Source organism: Nannobrachium achirus (assembly GCF_963921795.1).
Source record: "Nannobrachium achirus genome assembly, chromosome: 21".
NCBI classification, from domain to species: Eukaryota; Metazoa; Chordata; class Actinopteri; order Myctophiformes; family Myctophidae; genus Nannobrachium; species Nannobrachium achirus.
In genome coordinates this window covers 39,719,584-39,743,602 of record NC_137828.1, presented here as the reverse complement: position 1 = coordinate 39,743,602, position 24,019 = coordinate 39,719,584, and the positions used below count along the sequence as shown (strand labels likewise).

At 42.7% G+C, this 24,019-nt stretch overlaps 1 protein-coding gene across 1 annotated transcript in view; it reads left to right on the top strand.

Moving 5' to 3' along the window:
• ncapg2 (non-SMC condensin II complex, subunit G2) overlaps positions 1–24,019 on the top strand; it is a 50,126-nt gene that overhangs the window by 979 nt on the left and 25,128 nt on the right. The window contains exons 2-13 of the mRNA XM_080751764.1: positions 244–352; positions 3,906–4,121; positions 11,763–11,877; positions 12,572–12,729; positions 13,979–14,113; positions 14,494–14,588; positions 15,507–15,663; positions 16,338–16,430; positions 16,732–16,857; positions 17,412–17,591; positions 19,749–19,901; positions 21,649–21,871. Of these exons, the coding sequence (XP_080607890.1) occupies positions 275–352; positions 3,906–4,121; positions 11,763–11,877; positions 12,572–12,729; positions 13,979–14,113; positions 14,494–14,588; positions 15,507–15,663; positions 16,338–16,430; positions 16,732–16,857; positions 17,412–17,591; positions 19,749–19,901; positions 21,649–21,871 (1,729 nt within the window). The 5' untranslated portion in view covers positions 244–274. The remainder of the gene's footprint in view (positions 1–243; positions 353–3,905; positions 4,122–11,762; positions 11,878–12,571; positions 12,730–13,978; positions 14,114–14,493; positions 14,589–15,506; positions 15,664–16,337; positions 16,431–16,731; positions 16,858–17,411; positions 17,592–19,748; positions 19,902–21,648; positions 21,872–24,019) is intronic.

Genomic DNA, 24,019 nt, shown 5'->3' with positions numbered 1-24,019 from the left:
GTGTCAACTAAATTAGTTAAGGTTGGGTTAGGTGTATAACCAGCCACTGCACCAGTATATAAAGGTATTCAGTCTATAATGTATTTGATTGACTGAAGACTTTATTAGAAGTTTGCATAGGAAAAGGTACAGTTTCATGACAGTACAGTTCACTGGTACAAGGTCAACTAAAAGGATCAAAACCTCAAAAAGGTTCTTGGGCTCATTTCAGTTGCGGTCCTTATTATTGTAATCCTATCCCAGGCTGTCCCCAGGGAGGAAATAAAGCACCAACATGTCCAAACGGGAGGCGTTTTTAGACGCTGTCTGCAAAGAGAATGTGGAGGACTTCCTTCGTTTAATTAAACTTCATGTAAGTAACGTTATCTATCTATCTGCCAACCAGCTTGTCTTTCTTTCTGTGCCTGATGAGTGTGTAGCCTATGACATGACTGACTGAGTGACTAATAGTCCGGGAGGCAGACCCAGCCCTCATAATGTCCTCTGCTTACTTTTTTTCACTATTATTTCCTGTTGGCATACTGTATACCTTGGGCTATCACAAGTTCATACTGAACACCCCCAACTCGGGGCCGTTTGGTCGCAGGGGCCCAAAAACCCATTTTTTGGTACCTGTCTCTGGCGAAATTATGTAAATGTATAAAATAATTCACTAAAATTAAATACATTGTCACACACGTATGACATTTGGTATGGAGTGTCCTGACACATAGGGGTAAGTGGCAAAATAGGATTATAGTGCTTACTACCAATGTATTTTAAGATATCACCCTCAACATCCCCAGAAAGTGCAGAAACACAATAAAATTGCTGTCCGCTTGACAAATTATCATCAAATATGATCATTTTCAAGCAGTTTATGGTGAATATAATGACCTCTCCTGTATATAGAAAACATCTGCACCAGTAAAGGAAAGGCATACTATATTTGATTGAAAAATACCAATTGACTGCACAGCTCTGACGTGTAGGGGCAAGATATTCCTCAGCCTTGGGGCCCCCAGCCGGGGCAGTTGTGAAATTACAGTTGTCCACAAATGCACTAGAGTGGTCTATAGAATATAGTACGGTGGTCTACAGATGCACTACAGTGATCTACAAAGGCACTAAAGTGGTAGATGTATTGTAGTACAGTGGTCTACATATCACAACAGTGGTCTACAGATGCACTAAAGTGGTCTACAGATGCACTACCTACTGTACCTACCACCATACTGCACACTTTATTAAACTACCTACAGTATCTACCACCAAACTGCATCCCTCATCTAACTACCTACCTGCCGCCATACTGCATCTCTCATCTACCTACAGTACCTACCTACCTACTACAAAACTGCATCCATCATCTAACATCCTACCTACCACCATACTGAATCTCTCATCTACCTGCCTGCCTGCCTATCTACCACCATACTGCATCTCTCATCTAACTACCTACCACCATATACTGCATCCCTCATCTAACTACCTACCAACCAACATACTGCATCCCTCATCTACTATGGCTGATGGGGGGGGAAAGGGGTATGGTGATGAGTTCATGGTTCCACTCATCTACTTGCCTAACTTAAAGGACAACTCTGCCCTAAATAAACTTCTAGGCTCATTTTCCTACTTATATTGATCCCAAAAGACCATGGGCTCTAGGTAGAAATGCCCATGTTGTCCAGTTTCCACAGCAGAACCCAGCAGCTCTCATAGCATAGAGTGGAGCCTATAAGCCTATCACTTTTACATTATTTATTGTGTTCAAAAGTGGTTTTCGTTTTCATGAGTATGTTGTCATTACAAACACATCCATGCCTTGGTTGTCCCACACAAGCCACCACAATCTCATACATGTTTTGGTGTGAGCATTCGGCACAAGTGCCAATCAAAGTGACTGTAATGGCCAATCACAGGGAATCTTTTCCGGGACTTGGCAAAAGACATAAAAGCATGACATCTGTTTAGCAGAGTGTGATGGCTTGTATGCGTTTGTAACAGAACTAGAACCAGATTCATGAAAAATAAAAGCACTTTTGACCACAACAAATAGTGTAACGTACATTATTTGTTGTAGTCAAAAGTGTTTATAGTAGTATAGGCTTATAGTGCTTATAGGCTCCACTCTATGCTATGAGAGCTTACAGTACAGTAAGGTACAGTACAGTATGGTACAGTACAGTACGGTACAGTACAGTAAGGTAGAGTACAGTAAGGTACAGTACAGTACAGCAAGGTACAGTACAGTAAGGTACAGTAAGATACAGTAAGGTACAGTACAGTAAGATAGAGTACAGTAAGGTACGGTACAGTACATTAAGGTAGTTAGGTACAGTACGGTACAGTAAGGTAAGGTACAATACAGTAAGGTACAGTACAGTAAGGTACAGTAGAGTACAGTAAGGTACAGTAGAGTACAGTTCATAGTTTAAATAACCTGTCCCCACACACAAACAACAAACACACACACACACACACGCGCACGCACACACACACACACACACACACACACACACACACACACACACACACACACACACACACACACACACACACACACACACACACACACACACACAGGATATAGCTGCTCAGATTCACCGCTCCACGTCGAACCAATGTTTGATATTTGTATTGCAACAAGCCATTCTGAGCATATCAAACATATTTTTAACAACATTTGCTTCCCTGCTAGTATTAATTTTTCATGTTTATAACTTCAAACAGCAGTACTTGTGAACCCATTGTTGGATTCTAGGCTTCTGTAAAGCTACTGACTGAATATTATATTTTCTCCGATTTGAGGTATAGTGCAGTATTTTGACTACAGAAACAGTAATTCTCAAGATGAGAAGATCATCTTGGGCTCAAATTGAAGCTTATGAATGTGGGAAGTATTCTATATACAGGAGAGGTCATTATATTCAACATAAACTGCTTGAAAATGATCATATTTGATGATAATCTGTCAAGCGGACAGCAATTTTATTGTGTTTCTGGGGATGTTGAGGGTGATATCTTAAAATACATTGGTAGTAAGCACTATAATCCTATTTTACCACTTACCCCTATGTGTCAGGACACTCCATACCAAATTTCATATGTGTGGGACAATGTATGTAATTTTAGTGAATTATTTTATACATTTACATAATATCGCCAGAGACAGGTACCAAAAAATTGTTTTTTGGGCCCCTGCGACTAAACGGCCCCGAGTTGGGGGTGTTCAGTATGAACTTGTGATGGCCCAAGGTATATGCTAACATTATGAGGGTTGGGTCTGCCTCCCGGACTCTCCATGTGGTCAGATTGGGGCTGGGCGACTTTATATCAATATCATGAGTATTTCTATATTTTTCCCTAGATTTCCATTTTGATTGATTGAATACTTTATTTACAGTTTGCGAAATAGTACAGAGGTACAGTTATACAATGATGCTAAAAGGACACACAAAAAGCCCAGAGGGCTTGTTTTCATTGTGGTCCTGTGTATACAATTCAGCGAGACATTTAAAGACATACAATAACATACAATAAATCATCAACACAAAAGCATATGTACAGAAACACAACTGGGGAGGGGGAAGGGGAGTTGTCAAGCTAGAAGACCTTCCTAGGTCCAGTTGCAAATTGCAGACAGGTGCTCTCTTATGGCAGTTTTCAAGGAGGGTAAGGTGTCACACTTTTTGATGGCCTGGTAGGGCATTCCAGCTTTTTGTAGCATAGCAGTAAAATCAATTCAACCCCATGTTTTTTGCCGAATCTGGGTTGAACGTGATCAGTGGAGCGATTATTTTAAATAGCGAAAATAAGCCAATCTACAAGCTCACAATGTGTTGCATCTTAGCTCAGACCGACTAAATTTGTCACATGATCGATTGTGTGTTTGTGGACTGCCACCTGTTTCTGTGGAGCAGAAGGAACGAACGGACCCCTTCGACATCGGGGAGGTTTTGGAGGAGCTGCCCGCCGAGCAGAGAGAGACTCTGTGGAGCAGACTGGACGCGCTGCTGGAGCAGGTGCTGGCCCAGGTGCCCCCAGAGCGCTGGACCCCGAGTACCCCGGGGACCCCGGGCCAGGAGGATGCCAGAGAGGATGGCATGGAGCCGGAGGTGGACTCATCTGCAGACCGGGTGTGTTTACAGTTTGCTGGCGTCGCAGGAATTGTCATACTATGCCCAAAAAGTTCTCCTGAGTCTCATAGCGGGAGTTGTTCCGATATAGTCGGAGGACTTAAGGATATCTCGCACTAATCAGTCTAAAAGCGCGACATTTTGCACATATGTAGCTCAGGGCATGCTCTAATGATTTAGCTAGGGCGCCCAAGTCGGCGACCTTCGGGGTCACCACAGCGGCCAAATCAAGTTGGGCTCCCATTGACTTTCTATACAGGAGGAAAATACCCAGAAAAACATATTTTTTCTGGGTATTTAAGTTGGATCTGAGGGGTCTAACTAGGGGTTTGTCATCATTCTGAATCCATTGCAAGCATTTGTTTTGCACAAAAAACATTCCTTGGGCTAGAAATGGCATCAGAAAACGATGCATGTATGGGAGCATTCATGTTAGTCGGAGGCCTTAGGGTTTTTTTTCTCGTGCTAATCAGTCTAAAAGCGTCAAATTTTGCACAGATGTAGCCCAAGGCATGCTCTAATGATTTAGCTAGGGCGCCCGAGTCGGCGACTTTAGGGGTCGCCACAGCTCCAGAAAACACCCCAAAAACTCTGAAAAGTGATGACTCATCACTTTTCATCACTAAACCATCGTTTTCTTGGGCCATTTGTAGCCCAAGGAATGTTTTTTGTGCAAAACAAATGCTTGCAATGGATTCAGCATCATTACAAACCCCTAGTTAGACCCCTCAAATCCAACTTGAATACCCAGAAAAAAAGTGTTTTTCTGGGTATTTATCTTCCTGTATAGAAAGTCAATGGTAGCCCAACTTGATTTGGCCGCTGTGGCGACCCCGAAGGTCGCCGACTCGGGCGCCCTAGCTAAATCATTAGAGCATGCCCTGAGCTACATCTGTGCAAAATTTCGCGCTTTTAGACTAATTAGCGCGAGATTACCATGTCATCTCCCTTAGGCCTCCGACTAATACCAGTATCGGAAAAGCTGCAGATACTGCCTAAAATGCTGTCATTGGTATCGGCGAGTATGCCAGTCTATGACAATCTGATACCTCGTAATTTATCATATAATGATATTTAATTTACAGTCATATCGTGAATGCTTCAGTTGATGTTGCACTTTTATACTCTTACTGTACTATAGTATTTGTTATTATTTTACTAACAATTACTAATGGCATTTTTATGGTGGCTGGTTCTCCAGCCACCATAAAAATGCAAGGAACCCCATTACTCTGAGAGTGTACAAATGGAACCAAATAGACCTGTAACATTTGGTTCCCTTTCCATGTACTGTATGTACTGTACTGTGTCTCATAGCTGGAATTCTTTTGTCCCATGGTGAATTAATACAGTATCTGGCTTAAAGTCCTGTTCGCAATTTGGTGTTAGGGGAGTTTCTCACCTGAACTGAGTCAGTGGGTCCCTAGACATGAAAAATCACAGAGGTGCTCGTCCGCCATAGTGCCACGAATGGCGCAATGGCTAAATCAAATATGGCTGCCATCGGCTATGATGAAAATCCAACTTTTCTGTTTCTGGGTGTATATGCACATGTAATACCTCTGTTGGGACTAATTGTGGTGTGGGGAATTCATTTCTGATATTGTTTTGACCATTTTGGGTGATTTGGACCTCAAAAGGTCATGGTCAAGGTCATTTTGCTATTCCGAAGACCGTGGACCATAACTTGGCCATTGTTAGGAGTAAAAACAGGTGCAGTAGGTCTAAATCAACTAATGCTGACATGTATAATTCATTTCTGACATTGTTTTGACCATTAAGGATCATCTTGTCTTTGAAATATCAATGTCAATGCCATTTTTCAAAAACGATTTTGTTCATTTCTTGCACTCTTATAGTATTTTTTGTAAGTTTGTTACTATTTTATAGTAAGTTTGTTTTGTTTATAACAAAATACATACTAGTGAGAAATACAACAAGTAAACATCCACATTTAACTTTAAAGGGGGGTTTTAAATGGGTGTTTAAATGAGCAAATAAGACTATTTACGAATAAAAGTGACAAATAAAATCACACAACAAAAGCACACACAAAATTAAATAACAATTTCCCTCAAAGTGCACCATATTGTGATTGTGTGCATCCAAGTTAGTATGATGTGTTTTTACAGGATGTATTTGCCATTGTTCCATGGCAAAATATGATGCACCGATATCCATCAGCAAGGCAGCCATATCCTCGAGAGTCGAAGTGTTCCTTGCATCCATCCATGTTCCATTGGTTCTAGTCTTTCCTCAGGTTCCTTGGCTGTTGCAAGCAGGTGGCAAGAAATGCACTAGAAAGGTGCCTTGTTGGTCTCAGCAGTTGTACTTCTCTGCTACCAATGCTGTGTCTTGTTCTGTCAAGATCTTTGCCTCTCCAAAGTTTGTTAGATATTGTATTCGGTCAAAAGCCATAGCTGCATGCTTAGTCCCCACCTGGCCCATGCAGTCATCTCCAGTTTCCAAGGCATATGTCCCCTGATCACTGTCTTGGCTAGTGGTGCTCCAAGATGAGAGACTGCTTGATGCTGTAGAAGCATGTGCCGCTGCACACCTAGTGCCATACTGCTATCAGATCTACATCATCTACTTAATCCCCAGTGCTTGGAAGTATCACTACGACAACTCTCTGGGGTCCACTCATAATCCTGGCGACCCATTATTCCCTCTATTAGGTTAGGGTTATGGGTAGGTTTAGTTATAATAGGGCCAGTTGACTCCACATGTACCAGCAGCTTGGTGACAGCCTCCTCAATCTAGTTCAATCTTTGGGATCTCTTCACCTCCAGCCCCTTTTGCAGGGAGCCACTCATCATCATCAGAGATAACAGAGTCGACAGACGCACCCATCCCTCATCAACTTTACAAATTCTGGGTGTCTGAGGAGAACAAACAGCTCTCCAGCCGTGTGTTCGGAATATGGTGTCCATTCAAGCTTGTGGCGATGTAGGTAGAACGGCTGCCTTGGAATCTGAAGGTTTCAGGGTCGATTTCTGGCTCCTCCTGCTTATTTGTCGAAGTGTCCTTAAAGGGCCATTTCACCTTTCAACACAATCTTATTTTATTGTTGTTTGGGAGACGATCAACACAATCCTGAGTTATTTTTTTAGTTCAATCTGTGTTTTGAGATATTTTAGTATTTCAGCATGTACTAGTGATGCGTTTTGCATCAAGTACATGCTATAACCCTAACCCTTGTCTCAGAGGTGAAATATTTCAGCATGTACTAGTGATGCGTTTTGCATCAAGTACATGCTATAATCCTAACCCTAACCCTTGTCTCAGAGGTGAAATGGCCCTTTAAGCAAGACACTGAACCCCTAACTGCTCCCGATGAGCACTGTGCATGGTTTCATGGTGTGAATGTATGTGTGAATGTGTGTGTTAATAGGCGAATGTGAAATACATTGTATAGCGCTTTGGAGAAGAGCGCTATATACTGTAAATGCAGTCCATTTACCATTATCAGCTCTGTTGTCTCTGTTGATGATGTCGCTAGTGGAGAAGAGATCCCAGACATCTTGAATAGGATTGAGGAGGCTGACACCTGGTGCATGTACAGCCTCCATTATAACTAAGCCTATCCCTAACCTTCACTAACCTAATGGTCAGAATAATGGGATGTCGGAACTATGAGCGGACCCCAGATAGTTGTTGTCTCCTTCACATTACTGCTATACTACACCCCATATTTCCAAGCACTGGGGGTGAAGGAGATGGCAGCAGTATGGCACTGGTGAGACTCACTTCCACTGCATCAAGCAGTCTCATCTTGGAGCACCACTAGCCAAGACAGTGATCAAGGCACATATGCCTTGGAGACAGGAGATGACTGCATGGGCCAGGTGAGGATTAAACATGTAGTTATGGCTTCTGACCGAGTACAATATCTAACAAACTTTGGAGAGGCAAAGACCTTGACAGAACAAGACACAGTATTGGTAGCAGAGAAGTACAACTGCTGAGACCAACAAGGCACCTTCTATCGCATTTCTTGCCACCTGCTTGCAACAGCCAAGGTAGTCCATGGGCCAGACGGGTTGTCGGTATCAAAAAGGTGGCAAAGGTTACCATGCATTTTTGAAAAGCTCTATATCTGTAGATTATATTTTGGTATGATAACCCTTTCTTAGACACAGCTAAATTGGTGTTATCAGCTGCTAGAGTTGGTGTCCCATTAACTTTACATTAAAGGAAAAAAGGTAAAAAAAATAGACGATTTTATCTATCTAGGTCGTCCTCAGACGAGCCCTCCATCGTTGTTTCCAGTCATCTCGGTTCTCCATACATCTGGCCAGCTCATTGGTGTTCTGTGTCCCTACGTCTTCCTTGAGTACGTCCACGTATGTTTTTGTGGGACGTCCTTGCGACCGGTGCCCATGTGTTGGCTCCCACAGTACCAATTTGCTGGCTGGAAGCTCCTGGTGTCTTTGGCAGTGTCCTGCTAGTCTCATTCTTCTGGTGGCAATTTTCTCGCTTACCTTTGGTATTCCCTCATACAGGCTCCTGTTGGTAACATGTGCACTCCTGTTGATGTTGAGTACTGCACGCAACATTCTAGTGTAGCACCCGTCTAGAGACTTCTGCAGGGTTGGCTTCAGGGTCCAGCATTCACTGCCATAGAGGAGAACAGACTCCACCGTTGCAAAGAAGAAGCTAAGTTTGATTTGGCGGGGGAGGTTAGAGTTCCATACACTGTTCATGCCGTTCAGGGCCCTCCACGCGAGTGCCTTCCTTACTTTAAGGTCTTTCTCAGTTGAGTCGACCCATGCGCCCAGGTACTTGAAGTCCTTGACTTCCTTCAACACAGCTCCTTCTGTTGTTGTCAGAGGTGAGTGATCAGGTAGGTTATAGGTGATAACCTCAGTTTTCTTAGCATTTAGCCTGAGACCAACTTTGGCACACTCTATCTCCACCCTGTTCAGGAGTTCTTGTGCTTGTTCCATGCTGTCGGAGAGCAGGCTGATGTCGTCCGCATAGTCCAGGTCTGTCAGAACTACTGCGGGATGCCGCCTTGACCTCCTTGGTGTTAGCGTGAAGCCAAGCTCTTGTTCTCGTCCCCCTATGGCTTTCCTGAGCGCGTAATCTAGAACTATGATGAAGAGGTAGGGGGCTAGGGTGTCTCCTTGCATTACACCAGCTCGGATGTCAAACACCTCACTGCTGCCATCCGGGGTCACCACTTTGGCCCTTGTTTTTGCGTACATGGTCTCGATAGCCCGGAGAATGTTGGGAGGGACATTGTAGGCCTCAAGGATCTTCACCATCTTGCTTCTGTGGATAGAATCAAAAGCTTTTTTGAAGTCAATGAAGCACAGTACAGCTGCTAGGTTGTCCTTTTTCACCTGCTCTATTAATCTCCTTAATGCCAGGATCTGTGCTACGGTTGTTCTCTCCTCTCGAAAACCATTTTGGTTCTCTCTCAGGTGAGGGTCGATGGCATGCCGTATCCTGTTCAGTATCATTCGGTTGAAGACCTTAGCAGTGATACATGTCAGGCTGATGCCTCTGTAGTTGTCTGGCTTTGAGAGGTCTCCAGCTTTAGGCACCGGGATGATGTTAGACAGAGACCATATTTCAGGTTGCTTGTTGTGCTGTAGAGCATTGTTGCAAAAGTCTAGGATGAGGTTGTCTAGGTCGCAGTTCTTCAAGACCTCTGGGGGTATGCCATCAGGCCCAGCACTTTTTCCCTCTCTCAGGGTGGATTTTGCCCTGGCGAGCTCGCTGGTTGTGAAGGGTCCGTCGTCGATGTTCATTTTGACATCTTGTTACTAATCTGTCGGTAGATAATGCCGGTCTTATATAAGGGTCATTTGTGTACGGTGTGATGTCATACTGATGTCAGCAGTGTGATGTCATACTGATGCGGAGATATGAGCAGGGCAAAGGTGTGACGTGTGACGTGTGACGTGTGACCGACGGACGGCCGGACGGACGGCCGGTGGAGGTTTTGATACTAAACTGCGACCTGACGGTCGCAATAATCTGCTTTTAGTAGCATAAGAGGGGTCAAACTAGGGGGTTTTCATGATGCCGAATCCATTGCAAGCATCTGTTTTGCACAAAAAACATTCCTTGGGCTATAAATGGCCTCAGAAGACGATGCATGTATGGGTGTGCATTCATGTTAGTCGGAGGCCTTAGGGTTTTATTTCTCATGCTAATCAGTCTAAAAGCGCCAAATTTTGCACAGATGTAGCCCAGGGCATGCTCTAATGATTTAGCTAGGGCGCCCGAGTTGGTGACCTTCGGGCTCCAGAAAACATCCACAAAACTCTGAAAAGTGATGACTCATCACTTTTCATCACTAAACCATTGTTTTTCTGGAGCTGTGGCGACCCCGAAGGTGTAATGTAAAGTTAATGGGACACCAACTCTAGAGGCTGATAACACCAATTTAGCTGTGTCTAAGAAAGGGTTATCATACCAAAATATAATCTACAGATATAGAGCTTTTCAAAAATGCATGGTAACCTTTGCCACCTTTTTGATACCAACAACCCGTCTGGCCCATGGACTAAGGAACCTGAGGAAAGACTAGAACCATTGGAACATGGAACAGGGCATGACATAAAGGCTTGTCCTGTTGTCCGGGACAAGTGCCCATAGAAGGGAGGTCATTAGCCGTCCTTTTGTTATTATTTCAATGTATGACATTTTTATCCGGACAAGTGACTTTTGTCCCCGGACAAGTGAATGGGAAATATACTTGTCCAAAGGACAACTGCCTCAAAAAGTCAATGTCAAGCTCTGATGGATGGAAGGAGCACTTTGACTTTAGTACACTCCTGCCATGTCTGAAGCAAGACACTCGACACTGATGGAGTTCTGTGCATCATATTTTGCTATGGAACACTGACAAATCCATCCTGTAAAAACACCTCATACTAACTTGCATGCACACAATCACAATATGGTGCACTTTGAGGGAAATTGTTATTTAATTTTGTGTGATTTTGTTGTGTAATTTTATTTGTCACTTTTATTCGTAAATAGTCTTATTTGCTCATTTAAACACCCATTTAAAACCCCCCTTTAAAGTTAAATGTGGATGTTTACTTGTTGTATTTCTCACTAGTATGTTTTTTGATATAAACAAAACAAACTTACTATAAAATAGTAACAAACTTACAAAAAATACTATAAAAGTGCAAGTAATGAACAAAATCGTTTTTGAAAAATGGCATTGATATTGATATTTCAAAGACAAGATGATCCTTAATGGTCAAAACAATATCAGAAATGAATTCCCCACACCACAATTAGTCCAAATAGTGGTATTACATGTGCATATACATCCAGAAACAGAAAAGTTGGATTTTCATCATAGCTGATGGCAGCCATATTTGATTTGGCCATTGCGCCATTCGTGGCACTATGGCGGATGAGCACCTCTGTGATTTTTCATGTCTAGGGACCCACTGACTCAGTTCAGGTGAGAAACTCCCCTAACACCAAATTGCGAACAGGACTTTAAGCCAGATACTGTATTAAATCATAAGTTACAAATTGTGTATAAGCTACTTCCTTCTTGCCATAAAAAGAAAAAAAGAAATCACACACCAAGTATCATCACGTTGATGTCCAATGTAATAAATGTATATGGCCATCTTTTGATTTATGTTGTGCCTTTCCTAGACACATGTCATGTCCGTTGTGAACGGCATTACACTGGTGGCCACACTATCTATAAATGTCCTACAAGACGGTGACACATATAAGGCTCTCCTGGGATGTGCCGACCGGCTTCACGGTGGGTCTACTTTAGCAAGATTTAAAGATATACTCTTGATGTTGTTACTGTGAGGTTTAGGGATGTGACCATAATTGTTCTTATCGTTTATCGTGATTAAAAAAAAACGCTCACGATAATCGTATCGTAGAGATTTGAATTTATCATGAAATTGTCCTCCTTCATATACACTAGGACGAATTTGCTTTTTTTGAGCTGCAAATTCACTTCCACTTAAACCCTCTATACTATACTTGATAAAATGAACTTGTAACAAGCACCTTTGGTACGCTATTATTTCACTCTACACAAATTGATTTGCTAAAAATTGCAGATCTACAAGCTCACAACGCAACACGTTCCCCCCTGAATAGGGATGCAGGGGGTTCCAAGTGGTAAACAAAAGTGGCGTTTTGAGTTTTAAGCATATTGATTATTGCGATAATATTGTTAATCGCAAATTATATTTGCTCAAATAATTCTGACATTTCTATATTGTTCCACCCTTAGAGAGGTTTTTACATTTTGCTTATTCAATTGAAATGAAAAAAAAAAAAAAAAAAAAACTTTCCTTTCATTGTTGCCAACTAAATTGACAACTGAGATGACCCAATTTTGCCTTCATGATCAATAAAGTTTTATTTATTATCACATTTTCTTGCATGAGATTAGATGTCAGATTGTTCTCTCTCTCCCCTTGTATCACAAATATCAGGTGTCCTGTGTTCAGTGCCTGTGTCAGATGAGATTCTCTACCTCCACATCCTGAAGCTGTTTGAGGCCTGGTGGAAGAAAGGCCTGAAAAAGAAGGAAAAGTTCGGCAGGACTGCATTCCTCATCTCCCTGCAGAAGTCCTTCACGACAAAGAAATCCGTCAGTAATATGAATGAATGAATGAATAGCCTGTTTCGGTGCTTTACCACAACATGAGTTTAGTTTAGTTTAGTTGCGACCGTCGGGTCGCAGTTACTATGAAAAGCTCCACCGGCTGTCAGTCTGTCTGTCTGTCCGTCACATCACACTTTTGCCCTAGTTATATCTCTGCCACTGTTGGCCCTATCAATGCCAAACGTTGCACACACACTCCTTGGATGGCAAATCACAACCTCCAACCCTCATTTCTCACATGGCCCTCTTCTAGCGCCACCATTTTGAAAAACATATTTTTGGACACTTACTGTATCTAGATACTGAACATGGGCCCTGAAGTGTTTTGATAAAGCAGCATGTCCATCTGGAACTTCTGTTTCAACTCAGGGGTTTTTGTCTTGAAATTATCAATGGAAAGGATGTACTCAGGGGTTAAAGTTCTCATTCCTGGGTACTGATTTCAGGCTTGAGGATTCTATTGGGGCTATTTCTGAGATCAGTGCAGATCCGCAACAATAATAATAATAATATAATTTCAAGATATGAGTATTTGAATTGGCCAGACTAGCAATATAATACAACAGAACTTCAGAAGATACTTCTATAAAATTAAGCATGGATTGGCACACCCACATTCAGTGAAGGCCATTCAGAACTTCAGGGAAACCCCAAATATTGGTGTGCGCTGCGCGCGCCAGGTTTCAAAAATCACATATTGGGATATGGTCTGAAAATAAATGTCAATTTCAGAAAAAGAAAAAACCTTCACACTCATTTGCTTCTATGTAATTTAATGACAATGTTTCGAAATGTTGTCATTAAATTACATTTGAGCAGATGAGTGTGTGGGTTCATTCTTGTTCTTCACGATACATTCCAACCCAGCACCTCAACAAAGTGATGTGCATATTATGTTCGTTTTTTATTTTTTATTTTTTTTGTATCTGTTTTGCATTCCTGACAACTACACTGATGAGAAGTTATTAGTAGTAGTAGTTGTGATGCCTTTTATATCAAAAAATGTCAGCATTTAGGAAAAGTGCAGAAGAGTGACGGCTTCAACTGGGCTTTATGCATTTTCAGTAGCAACAATACTAGTGCTTATGGGCGGTTCTTCTCAAAGGCAACTTAGCATTGCAACAGAGGTGCACTTTGCTGGATCACTTTGAAGTCGTCCTAATTGAAATGGTGTTCATCAGAAGCTGTCACAAGTGAAACTGATACACCATCATCATGTTGTGTGTGTTGCCAGGGGGCTGAGATCCAGAGACTGTGGACCCTCCATAATGTACTTCTGAGCCTAGACTTCATGTCGGAGGACAACAAGCAGATAAAGGACCTGCTGCTGAAGTGCTTCTTAAATGTCAATTACATTAATCTTGATGATGTGAGTGGATAAGGTTATACAGGTCTTATATATCAATATCTTGCCCAAGCCATGATGACCTTGCAGGCTTATGCAAAGGCTAAAATGTAATAATTTAGATCTATAGTTATGTAGACTAGCCAGGTTCATTTGTAGACCTGGCATCCTATAGTTTGTATAGTTTCAATGTACAGATTATTTTTGAATTATACTGTTAGACTGATGATAGGTTCTTGGTTTACCTATATGATCCTAGATTAGTTATTTTCTATGCGCTTGATGCATTACCCTGTATTTACCTACTGTAATTCGGTCTGGATTAAAAGCATCTGCTAAATACCTTTCATTTTCATTGGTGAGCAGCCATCAGCCTGACACTGACACAGCGTGTCCTTTCACAGGGACAGCGGTTCCTGGTGTTTCTGTTCAGATGGCATGTCGACTTCATCTGGATGATTCATGGCACCATCAAAAATCAGCTGCAGTTCTACAGCAAGTAAGAGTTAAGGTGTCTACACACCAAACAGCCTACAGGAGACTCCTTCTGACTGTACACAGACTGCAAAGAACTGCAAAAAACTAAGCACTTATTTTTTATTTTATTTTTTTCAGACGACGCCGACTGTAGTTACTGTATGGCAGTGGTGCCAGGTCTGCTCCTTATAAGCAACGTTGATCCTGTTTTCCTATAATGTTGCTAGATGTGGGTTGCTTTTGTTTGGGCTTGTTTCTGAAGTGTAGTTGCTTATTTGGCCTTGCTTTCAACATTATTTTATAAAATAACTAATGTAATAGAGTTCAGAGGTGAAACTGGTCGCGCTTTTGGGCTTATTTTCATAGACCTGGTCGCGTATTTCACTCACAGAATCTGGCAACCCTAACCCGGCCGGAGGCAGCTCTGTTCTCCGTGCAGAGGAGGAAAAAAAAGAAAACAACAACACGGGCACTTGATGGACTATTACTAGCCTACTACTAGCTTTGCTTTGGATCCGATTGGAATAGGAATTGAGAGTTGAGATTGAGAATATGGTATTTAGTAAAAATATGCGACGGGAAAATGTCTCTGGCTTGTTTTGGCTTGGTTTTGGAGCAGTAGTAAACTATTCTACAACTCCCTCAATCTTACCGACGGCGAGGGGCGACTGAACAAAACTGAGCAAGTCCAGTTTTCCAGTTTTCGGTCGATAAGGTTCCCGACCCGCTGCCGAAAACCTGACGATGAGCTCCCGTTCGGCAACAGACGCTTTCCGCCGCCTTCCGCCGCCGAATCGTCGCCGAATCTGTGCGGTTAAAAGTGGCCTTAACACCCGTTTACTCAGCCCGACCCATACAGTATCTGGCTAAAGTTTGACTACTTGTTTCCTTCTGGTTGTTGAGGATTGAAATGCATGCTCCTATTCTGTTACTCCCTAAGAAACGTGACCGCCCACATAGCGGACATCTACTTCCGAGCCTGGAAGAAGGCTTCCGGAGGCTTCTTGGAGGAGATAGAAAACAGCTGTATACAGGACTTAATGCAACACGCCATCCTTCTCCCCAGAGCGTCACCTGTCTACAAAAAGATCGTACAGGTAAACGTGCAACAGTTGAAGGCATGACAGAGAACTTAATTTAGACTTTAGGCCAGGGGTCTTTTTTTCAGCCCAAGGACTCCTTAGCTGAGAGAGAGATGAAGCAGGGGACCCCCAACTACCGATTGTATAGAATTGTCTTGCAGATTAAACCTTTTCATAGATTTCATACAAAGCTTCATAGACCTGTTTGACAGCACTGTCATCGGTGTTTCATGTTAATGTGTATTTTCAGAGACCAACCACTTAAACCACTTAAACCATCAATACTTTGTAAACTTGACCTTACACTTTTTTCCCACCTCTACACCAAACCTCTTTGCCTTTTTTTTTTTTGGCTTAAGTTCTTCTCAGGGATGCTAGGGTTCAAGTGGTTAATGTAAATAGAACAAAGTTCCTATCACAAAGATTTGGCGGCACCCCTGTAGTAACTCTGAGGACCCCCTGTTGAAGACCCCTGCAGTTTAGACAAAATTAGATTTATCTGCAAAATATATTATTTGCAAAATAATGCAGTTTTGTGTGTGTGTGTGTGTGTGTGTGTGTGTGTGTGTGTGTGTGTGTGTGTGTGTGTGTGTGTGTGTGTGTGTGTGTGTGTGTGTGTGTGTGTGTGTGTGTGTGTGTGTGTGTGTGTGTGTGTGTGTGTGTGTGTGTGTTCTATTTTCTCTCTGTAGATTCTAAGCTGTTTTCATAGCAGGAAGACTGTTCCAAAGGTGGATGAGATGCTGTACAAACTCTACAAGCCCATTCTCTGGAGAGCTCTAAATGTATGCAGAATTTTCAAGACATTGACTTTTGGTTTAATTAACACATTTAAAATTCATTAGAGCTGCACGATTATGACAAAACATAATCTCATTTAGCTGAATATTGGAACATGCGCCACATCAGTGCAACAGTTGTCAAAAAGTGATATTTGAATGAACTGCAGAGTTGAAATCTCAGTATTTGATTACTTTCGATTAACTGTGTGTAGCCCTCCAATACTGTCTGTTCTACACTCTATATTATATTTCTTTCCTCGTAAAACCGAATATGGTCTGGTGGTTCATCTCTTGATTTCTGCAGGCTCCTAACTTTGAGGTGCGCACAAACGCGGCATTCCTGTTCACCGACGCCTTTGCCATCCATGACCCCAGTCAGAGCAGCGAAAAGATTGACGAGACCATTCAGAAACAACTCGACACATTAATGGTGAGCACCACAGCAACACGATGCAACGTTTTACTTTGATAAATAAGCAAGGTGAGCTAACAGGCAGGAGTTATGACTAAAAACAAACACTTAAACCCGTATATACTTGACGGGAGTCTCCCAGTGGTCTATACAAGGCCCTCTCCTTTTTTTCCCCTCACCCCAGAATTAGGGCTAAATGATTGTGGAAAGATATTTAATTTATGTGAAATTAATATTTTAATTTGGTTTTCAAGGTATCAAGGTCCATTATTTATTCTGCATTTGATCCACGGGCCACCATTTGATTTAGATTTAGCCTCTCAGACCCAAAACGTGTAAAATGATTATGAAACCAAATTATGAAACCAATGGTCCATTATTTTATGCTCTCAAGAGTTAAAGATCTATAATGGTCCATTTGGTTACCAACTCCATCATTTAGCTGGGGAGCACCTGGAACCTGGACCACCGGTTGAAAACCACTAGATTAATGGACCAAATATTACCTAAAAACACTTGAATACTGTGTGTGTGTGTGTGTGTGTGTGTGTGTGTGTGTGTGTGTTTCTCAGTCCCTACTGGATGACGCCCATCCCCGGGTACGTTCCACGGCGACGCTGGGTGTGTGTAAGATCCTGGCCAAGTTCTGGGAGGTCCTTCCTCCGGCCGTCATCACTGACTTCATGAAGAAGCTGGTGTCGGAGCTGGCCACTGACAGCAGCTCCCCGGATGTCCGTGGGACTGTCTTAAAGGTGGGTCAAATACAAGCATCTCTCTCAGGGACGTGCAGAGAATGTTAGAGAGGCAGGGGCTGACATTTCTAAAAGGGCCTTTAGGTGGAAATATTGAAAATAGCAGACCTCTAAGCTCACAACGTGTCGCAGTGGAGGTCGGCTATTTTCGGTGCGTGATGAACTAAGCATAATCAAGTAAATTCTGGAGTTGTGGCGTAATGGCATGGATTTCTACACAGAGAGGGCAATTCTTTCAACATAAGATGCTGCATTCAAGTTCAGGAGAGTTTGGACAAGGCAATTCTCTGGAATGATGCCTTCAGTTATGGCATGGAAAGGGGGCATATGCATTTCTCTCACCTCAAAAACTGCATTCATGGTCTGGAGACTGCACTTTTTACAGACGGATAAAAGGGCAGCCCTTTGATGTCTATGTGTGCACGTGCCTGATCTCTCTCCATTCACCTGGCTTTGGGACCTGGTGGTGTACAGTATGTTATCCAGGAGAGTGTTGTCAAGTAACTAATTACTTTTACTCAAGTACTGTACTTAAGTACTGTTACGTAGCGCTTATTGGATCACTCACTCCAATAACTGATAATATGTCCCTCCGCGGAAGGACATGAGTTATTGGAGTGATCCAACGCTCACATAACCGTGGTTACCTACGTAACCGTCGTTTTGAGTTTTCTTTCTTTTTTTTCCCTTTTTTTCCTTTTACTTTACTGGACTATTTCCAGTTTTCAGTACTTTTACTCCACTACAATTATTTGAAAGCTTTAATTACTAGTTACTTTGTAGATTTTGATTATTATTACAAAACTTACATTAACCACTTCAAACCTATATACATTTCGGCCATTTGAAAATAGACGATCTACAAGTTCACAATGCGTCGCATCAAAAGATTTTCAAAGCTTCTGACAAAAGGGGACATTCTGCATAATGTGTGCTTTTGGTACTTTAAGTACATTTTGATACCAATGCTTTTGTACTTTTACTCAAGGAAATGTTGAATTCCGTACTTTTACTACAGTATTTCTACATTGCAGTATTGACATTTTAACTTAAAGTGATCCCTGATTTGTAAGCCATGTAGGCCTTAACTCTTTCTGTGCCAAATGCCAAAATGGCTCCAAGGTTCATGTGCCACACATGATTTTTGATTTTTTTTTTTTGAATTTCTTTGAAATGAAAAAAAAATAAAAATAAATAAATTATACAAAAAACACAAAAGACGTCAAAGACGTCATTGGCACAGAACGCCTTTGAAAAAAAGACGTCAAGAGACGTCATTGGCACTGAATGAGTTTTTAATATGTTATAATAACCCTCTTTAACCGAAATATACCTTTTAAAACACTTGGAATATATTCCTTTGAGAGAAAAAATGTTATATGTTCAACCCCTGGGGGGAGCCATTGCACTGTTCGTCGCATGCAGTGATGACGTAGGCAATGCATTTTGGCTGGTCGGGCCCATTTAAAATGGCGGTGTAAACAGGTTTTAGATGTTGAATTAAACACTTACAGGCACGGCAAAACATCCTACTTGATATGAACAGAACAGAAAAGCACCACACTACTAACTACAGTTAATCTGAGCTACAAATCAGGGATCACTTTAAGTAAACAAAAAATGCTATCCTTTTTCCACCACTGATCCAGGAGAGCAACGCAAGTAGTCTTATAGACTTTGTTATTGACCTCCCCCAAGGTGAAACTAAATCCTGTCCGATACTTGCTAGGCTCCTCTGGCAGTGCAAAGCTTTCACCAGTTCCAGTAGCATATCAGATCACACCAGAGTTTAAGTAGATTATATCTAGGCATTGTTTGTACTTTTCATATTTTTGTATTTCCCATGGAGGGACATTATTACCATTGCAAACAGGATTTGCAGGAGGGGTACTGTTGTGTTGCCTCTGGCCAAAATCGCAGGTATTAACTTTCTGACTCCAAAAGCTCACACAAATTAGGGAAAGCGTAACAAATCATACCAGGGGCTTGAATTAGATATTTTAGCTGGCCCTCGTTAAGTGATGCAAACTGATTAGCATTAACCCCACTGCAAACAAACAGGATTTGTACAGTATGTGAGAAACGCCATTGGCAGCAGCAGCTGGACAGGCTTATTGCGATGATAATTCATGGTTGGTTTGTTGATGTGTCCTCCAGTGCGTGGCGATCATCCTGGACAACCCCCTCAGTCACCCACTGATGGAGAAACTCCTGCCCGCTCTGAAGAACTGCATTCACGATAAGTCTGAGAAGGTCCGCTTGGCGTTCCTCGACTTGCTTATCAAGGTTAAGGCGGTGCGAGCTGCTAAGGTGAGTGTGGGTGCTTTTTTGAGCATTTGTGCCATAGCATTTCTAGTCTACCTATTTATATACAGTTATCGTTTATATATACAGTATATATGTTGTGTGTGTGTGTGTGTGTGTGTGTGTGTGTGTGTGTGTGTGTGTGTGTGTGTGTGTGTGTGTGTGTGTGTGTGTGTGTGTGTGTGTGTGTGTGTGTGTGTGTGTGTGTGTGGCTGTAAATATTTTGTAATCCTTGTGCTTTTGTAAAGATTTATTTCTTTTTTTTTAAGAAGCACCAGTAACAAATATGTCATGAAATAATGTTCCAGAAACAATAGTTGCCTCCCCCACCCAGTACACACACCCACCAAAACCTAATCCCTGGCTCCTACACACATTTGAATTCTTTTATTTGGATCTGCACAAAAAGCGCAATACGGTATAGATCCAAATACTGGTCAGAAGAAGGTTACACTATGGACATACCAGTTACAGCTGCTGCACATGCTTATTAACACACTTAACACACAGAGGGAAACAAGATATCACATTGATGACATACTATATATACAGAAATTTTACAGATGTTTTTTTTTTTTTTTTTTTTTTTTTTTTTTTAACCTTTACACTCAGGGATAAACGAAACAGCGTCTTCTCCAGATAGACAGACTGCCCATTATAGCTGAGACAGAACAGTACTTGGCCAGCTTTTTTGCGTTTGTCTTTTGCAATCCTCCCAATTGCAGGCCACGGAGCACGAGTTTGTGAACGTGTCCGAGACTCCCGAACACAAGGATAATAAGTTGACAGTTATATCCCAAAGCCATAATACGTTCCACCAAAGGCTGATATTTCATTAGTTTGGATGTAAAACAAATGTCCATATACAAATCAAAAGGGCAGCCAATTTCAAGTATAGTAGCAGTTTTTCTATTTTCATTTATGAACACAATATCTGGGGTGTTTGAAATATCTTGCAATGAATTGACATGTGTGTCGTTGTGATCAAACCAGTCTAGTTTTACAGTACTGTGTTTATACATTTTTGTTGTCCTTTCTTGCACTTCTCTGATCCTGTCTGAGACCAGGTCCACCAGACGGTCATGTCTGGCTATGTACATTCCTTTATAGAAGCTGCAGCCATTTAAGATGTGTGCTATTGTCTCTTTGTCATGTGGGACTGAGTGTAGGATACAGTGGGGGTCGTGTTCTGATGGGTACCAAGTTGCCAAGTTAGACTTGGTTGGCAGCACTTGTAGACGAGCTTTAATGGTGAAAATTAGAATGTCCTCACCTATGGTGTTGTTTGAGAGGACTGACTGTGACAGTGAGTTGTTTGCAAATGGAAGAAGAGCCAGCTTTCCCTGCAGCCTCAGACTGGTCCAGTGCTGTGCACTGTGTGATTGATGTATTCCTAGGATGGAAGCTCTCGCAGTCGCAGATTTTGTTGACAGCTCACGATGCGTGCCGTCCTGCACATAGCTCGCGCGTGCATGGACGCGCGGGTCTGTAATGACGTGGTTGTTGAGCGCAACAACCACGTCATTACACACACACACACACACACACACACACAGTTAACAGCATAGAACGAAAAGAAAAAGAAGGAAGTCGTAATAATAACAGTAAGTTCTTGGGTCCGAGAGGCTAAATCTCATCAAATGGTGGTCCGTGGCTCAAATGCTGAATAAATAATGGACCTTGGTATGAAAAGGTTTGAACGCCACCACAATAGGGGACTAATAGCTTAACTCTGGGCTTCTCTCCTGTTCAGTTCTGGGAAGTGTGTAAGATGGAACACCTCCTGGCCCGCCTGGTCAAGGACTCGCCGCCGGTCTCCAGGCGCATCGTCAACCTGGTCTTCAAGTCCTTCTTCCCCGTCAACGAGCCGGAGAAGGTCTGGGCCGTCCGGTGCGTCAGCCTCCTCCAGACCAACCACAAGGCTGCCAGGAAGTTCTACCAGTACGCCCATCTATACACAGCCCCCACCAACATAGGTGAGTGTAGTCTGGGCAGTGGTGGGAAAGGCACTCACCATGTTTTACTTGAGTTAAAGTATCAATACTGCAATGTAGAAATACATTTTTTTTTTTTTTTTAAGATTTGTCTTTGGGTTTTTATGCCTTTATTGATAGGACAGTAGACTGACAGGAAATGGGGGGAGAGATAATGATAGTTACCTACTCCTCCCGCGAGGGAAATTCAGATATCGCAGCCCAACCCAGCTGCTTTTTTCAGCTTAACCCAGCTGAACCCAGTGCTGCCCACAAGGAGCGCGAGGGGGAGGGGAGCAGTGATAGCTGGAGCGGGGAATCGTACCTGCGACCTCTGGGGCCTCCGGAGTCCTAGGTATGGACACTTAACCACTCAGCCATCACTGCTCTAATGGGGAGTGGCACGCAACAAAGGTCGTCCAGATCGGGAATCGAACCGGCTCCGCCGCCAGGCATCCATGCCTGCTGTATGTGGCAATGCCTAAGTGGTATGCGCCTGCCGCCTGGACCAGTAGGCCACCGGGCACCCAGAAATACTGTTACCAGTAAGACTCCCTAATCGGGAGATAAGCGACCGTCAGGTCGCAGCGTGATTTTAGGGCAAAATGTGTAGGAGCAGTGTCCAAAAATGTGGTTGAAGAAAATCGGCCTGATGGTGGCGCTGAGTGTAGACATAGTGTGTACCGATTTGTGTGATTTTAGGGCAAAATCTGTAGGAGCAGTGTCCAAAAATGTGTTTTAAAAAGTCGGCCTGAAGGTGGCGCTATATGGGACAGATCCATGTTGATGACATGAGTGTAGACATACTGTGTACCGATTTGAGTGATTTTAGGGCAAAAATTGTAGGAGCAGTGTCCAAAAATGTGTTTTGCAAGAATCCGCCACATGGTGGCGCTAGAAGAGGGCCATGTAGGTACCGGCCCCGGCTCTCCCGGTCGCTCCTAGCCCGAGTTACGGCATTTTATGTGCGCTGCAGTGGCAGGGGGTCCTCCACTGGGGGCGCCACCACTTTTGCATCCGTTCTGGAGCACCAGGAGTCGGTGGTCCCCGGGAATTCCCCGTGAGCAGCCCCGTTGGGGTGGTCATTTGGTCATTTTTGCACATTTGGTCATTTTTTACATCTGGGGGTCCCCCAGGGACCTGGGGGTCCCTGGAGCTCCGGGGGTGGCAGGCAAGGAGTGTGTGTGCAAAATCTGGCATGGATCGGGGCGACGGTTGCGGAGATATGAGCAGGGCAAAAGTGTGACATGTGACGTGTGACAGACAGACGGACGGACGGACTGACTGACTGACGGACGGACGGACTCACAGTTTGTGGAGGTTTTGATAGTAACTGCGACCTGACGGTCGCAACAAGTGAAATTGTATTTTAAAAATGTGCTTGAGTAAAAGTACCAAACGTAGAAAGTAGTCATTATGCAGAATGTAAATTTTCAATATTCTTTTTTTTTTTTTTTTCTTCTTTTTTTTCACACACTAGCTTTTTCACACCACCAGGTCGCGGAATTCAATTTCATTTTCATTCTGCTGAATGAAAATTAAATTGAATTTGGTGACCAGGTCGTTCGTTAGCCACGGCGCTAACTACTTTCTGTGTCCTTTAAATGTGAATTGAATTGAAATGAGGTGAATGAGACCAAAAGTGTTGCTCTTCCTTATTAGACAGAAATGTGAACAGCACGAGGTACAGTCAGACATTTGAGCTGGGGACTTGTTTCTATTGTGGTCCTATGTATTCAGTTCATCAACATAGCATGAAAAATAACACCAAAATACAATATCATCAACAAATATTGGGTCCAGTGCTAATAATAACCAGTAAGACTCCCTAATCGGGAGATAAGCGACCGTCAGGTCGCAGCGTGATTTTAGGGCAAAATGTGTAGGAGCAGTGTCCAAAAATGTGGTTCAAAAAATCGGCCTGATGGTGGCGCTATATGGGACATCCATATTGATGAGATGAGTGTAGACATACTGTGTACCGATTTGCGTGATTTTAGGGCAAAATCTGTAGGAGCAGTGTCCAAAAATGTGTTTGAAAAAATCGGCCTGATGGTGGCGCTATATAGGACAGATCCATGTTGATGATATGAGTGTAGACATAGTGTGTACCGATTTGTGTGATTTTAGGGCAAAATCTGTAGGAGCAGT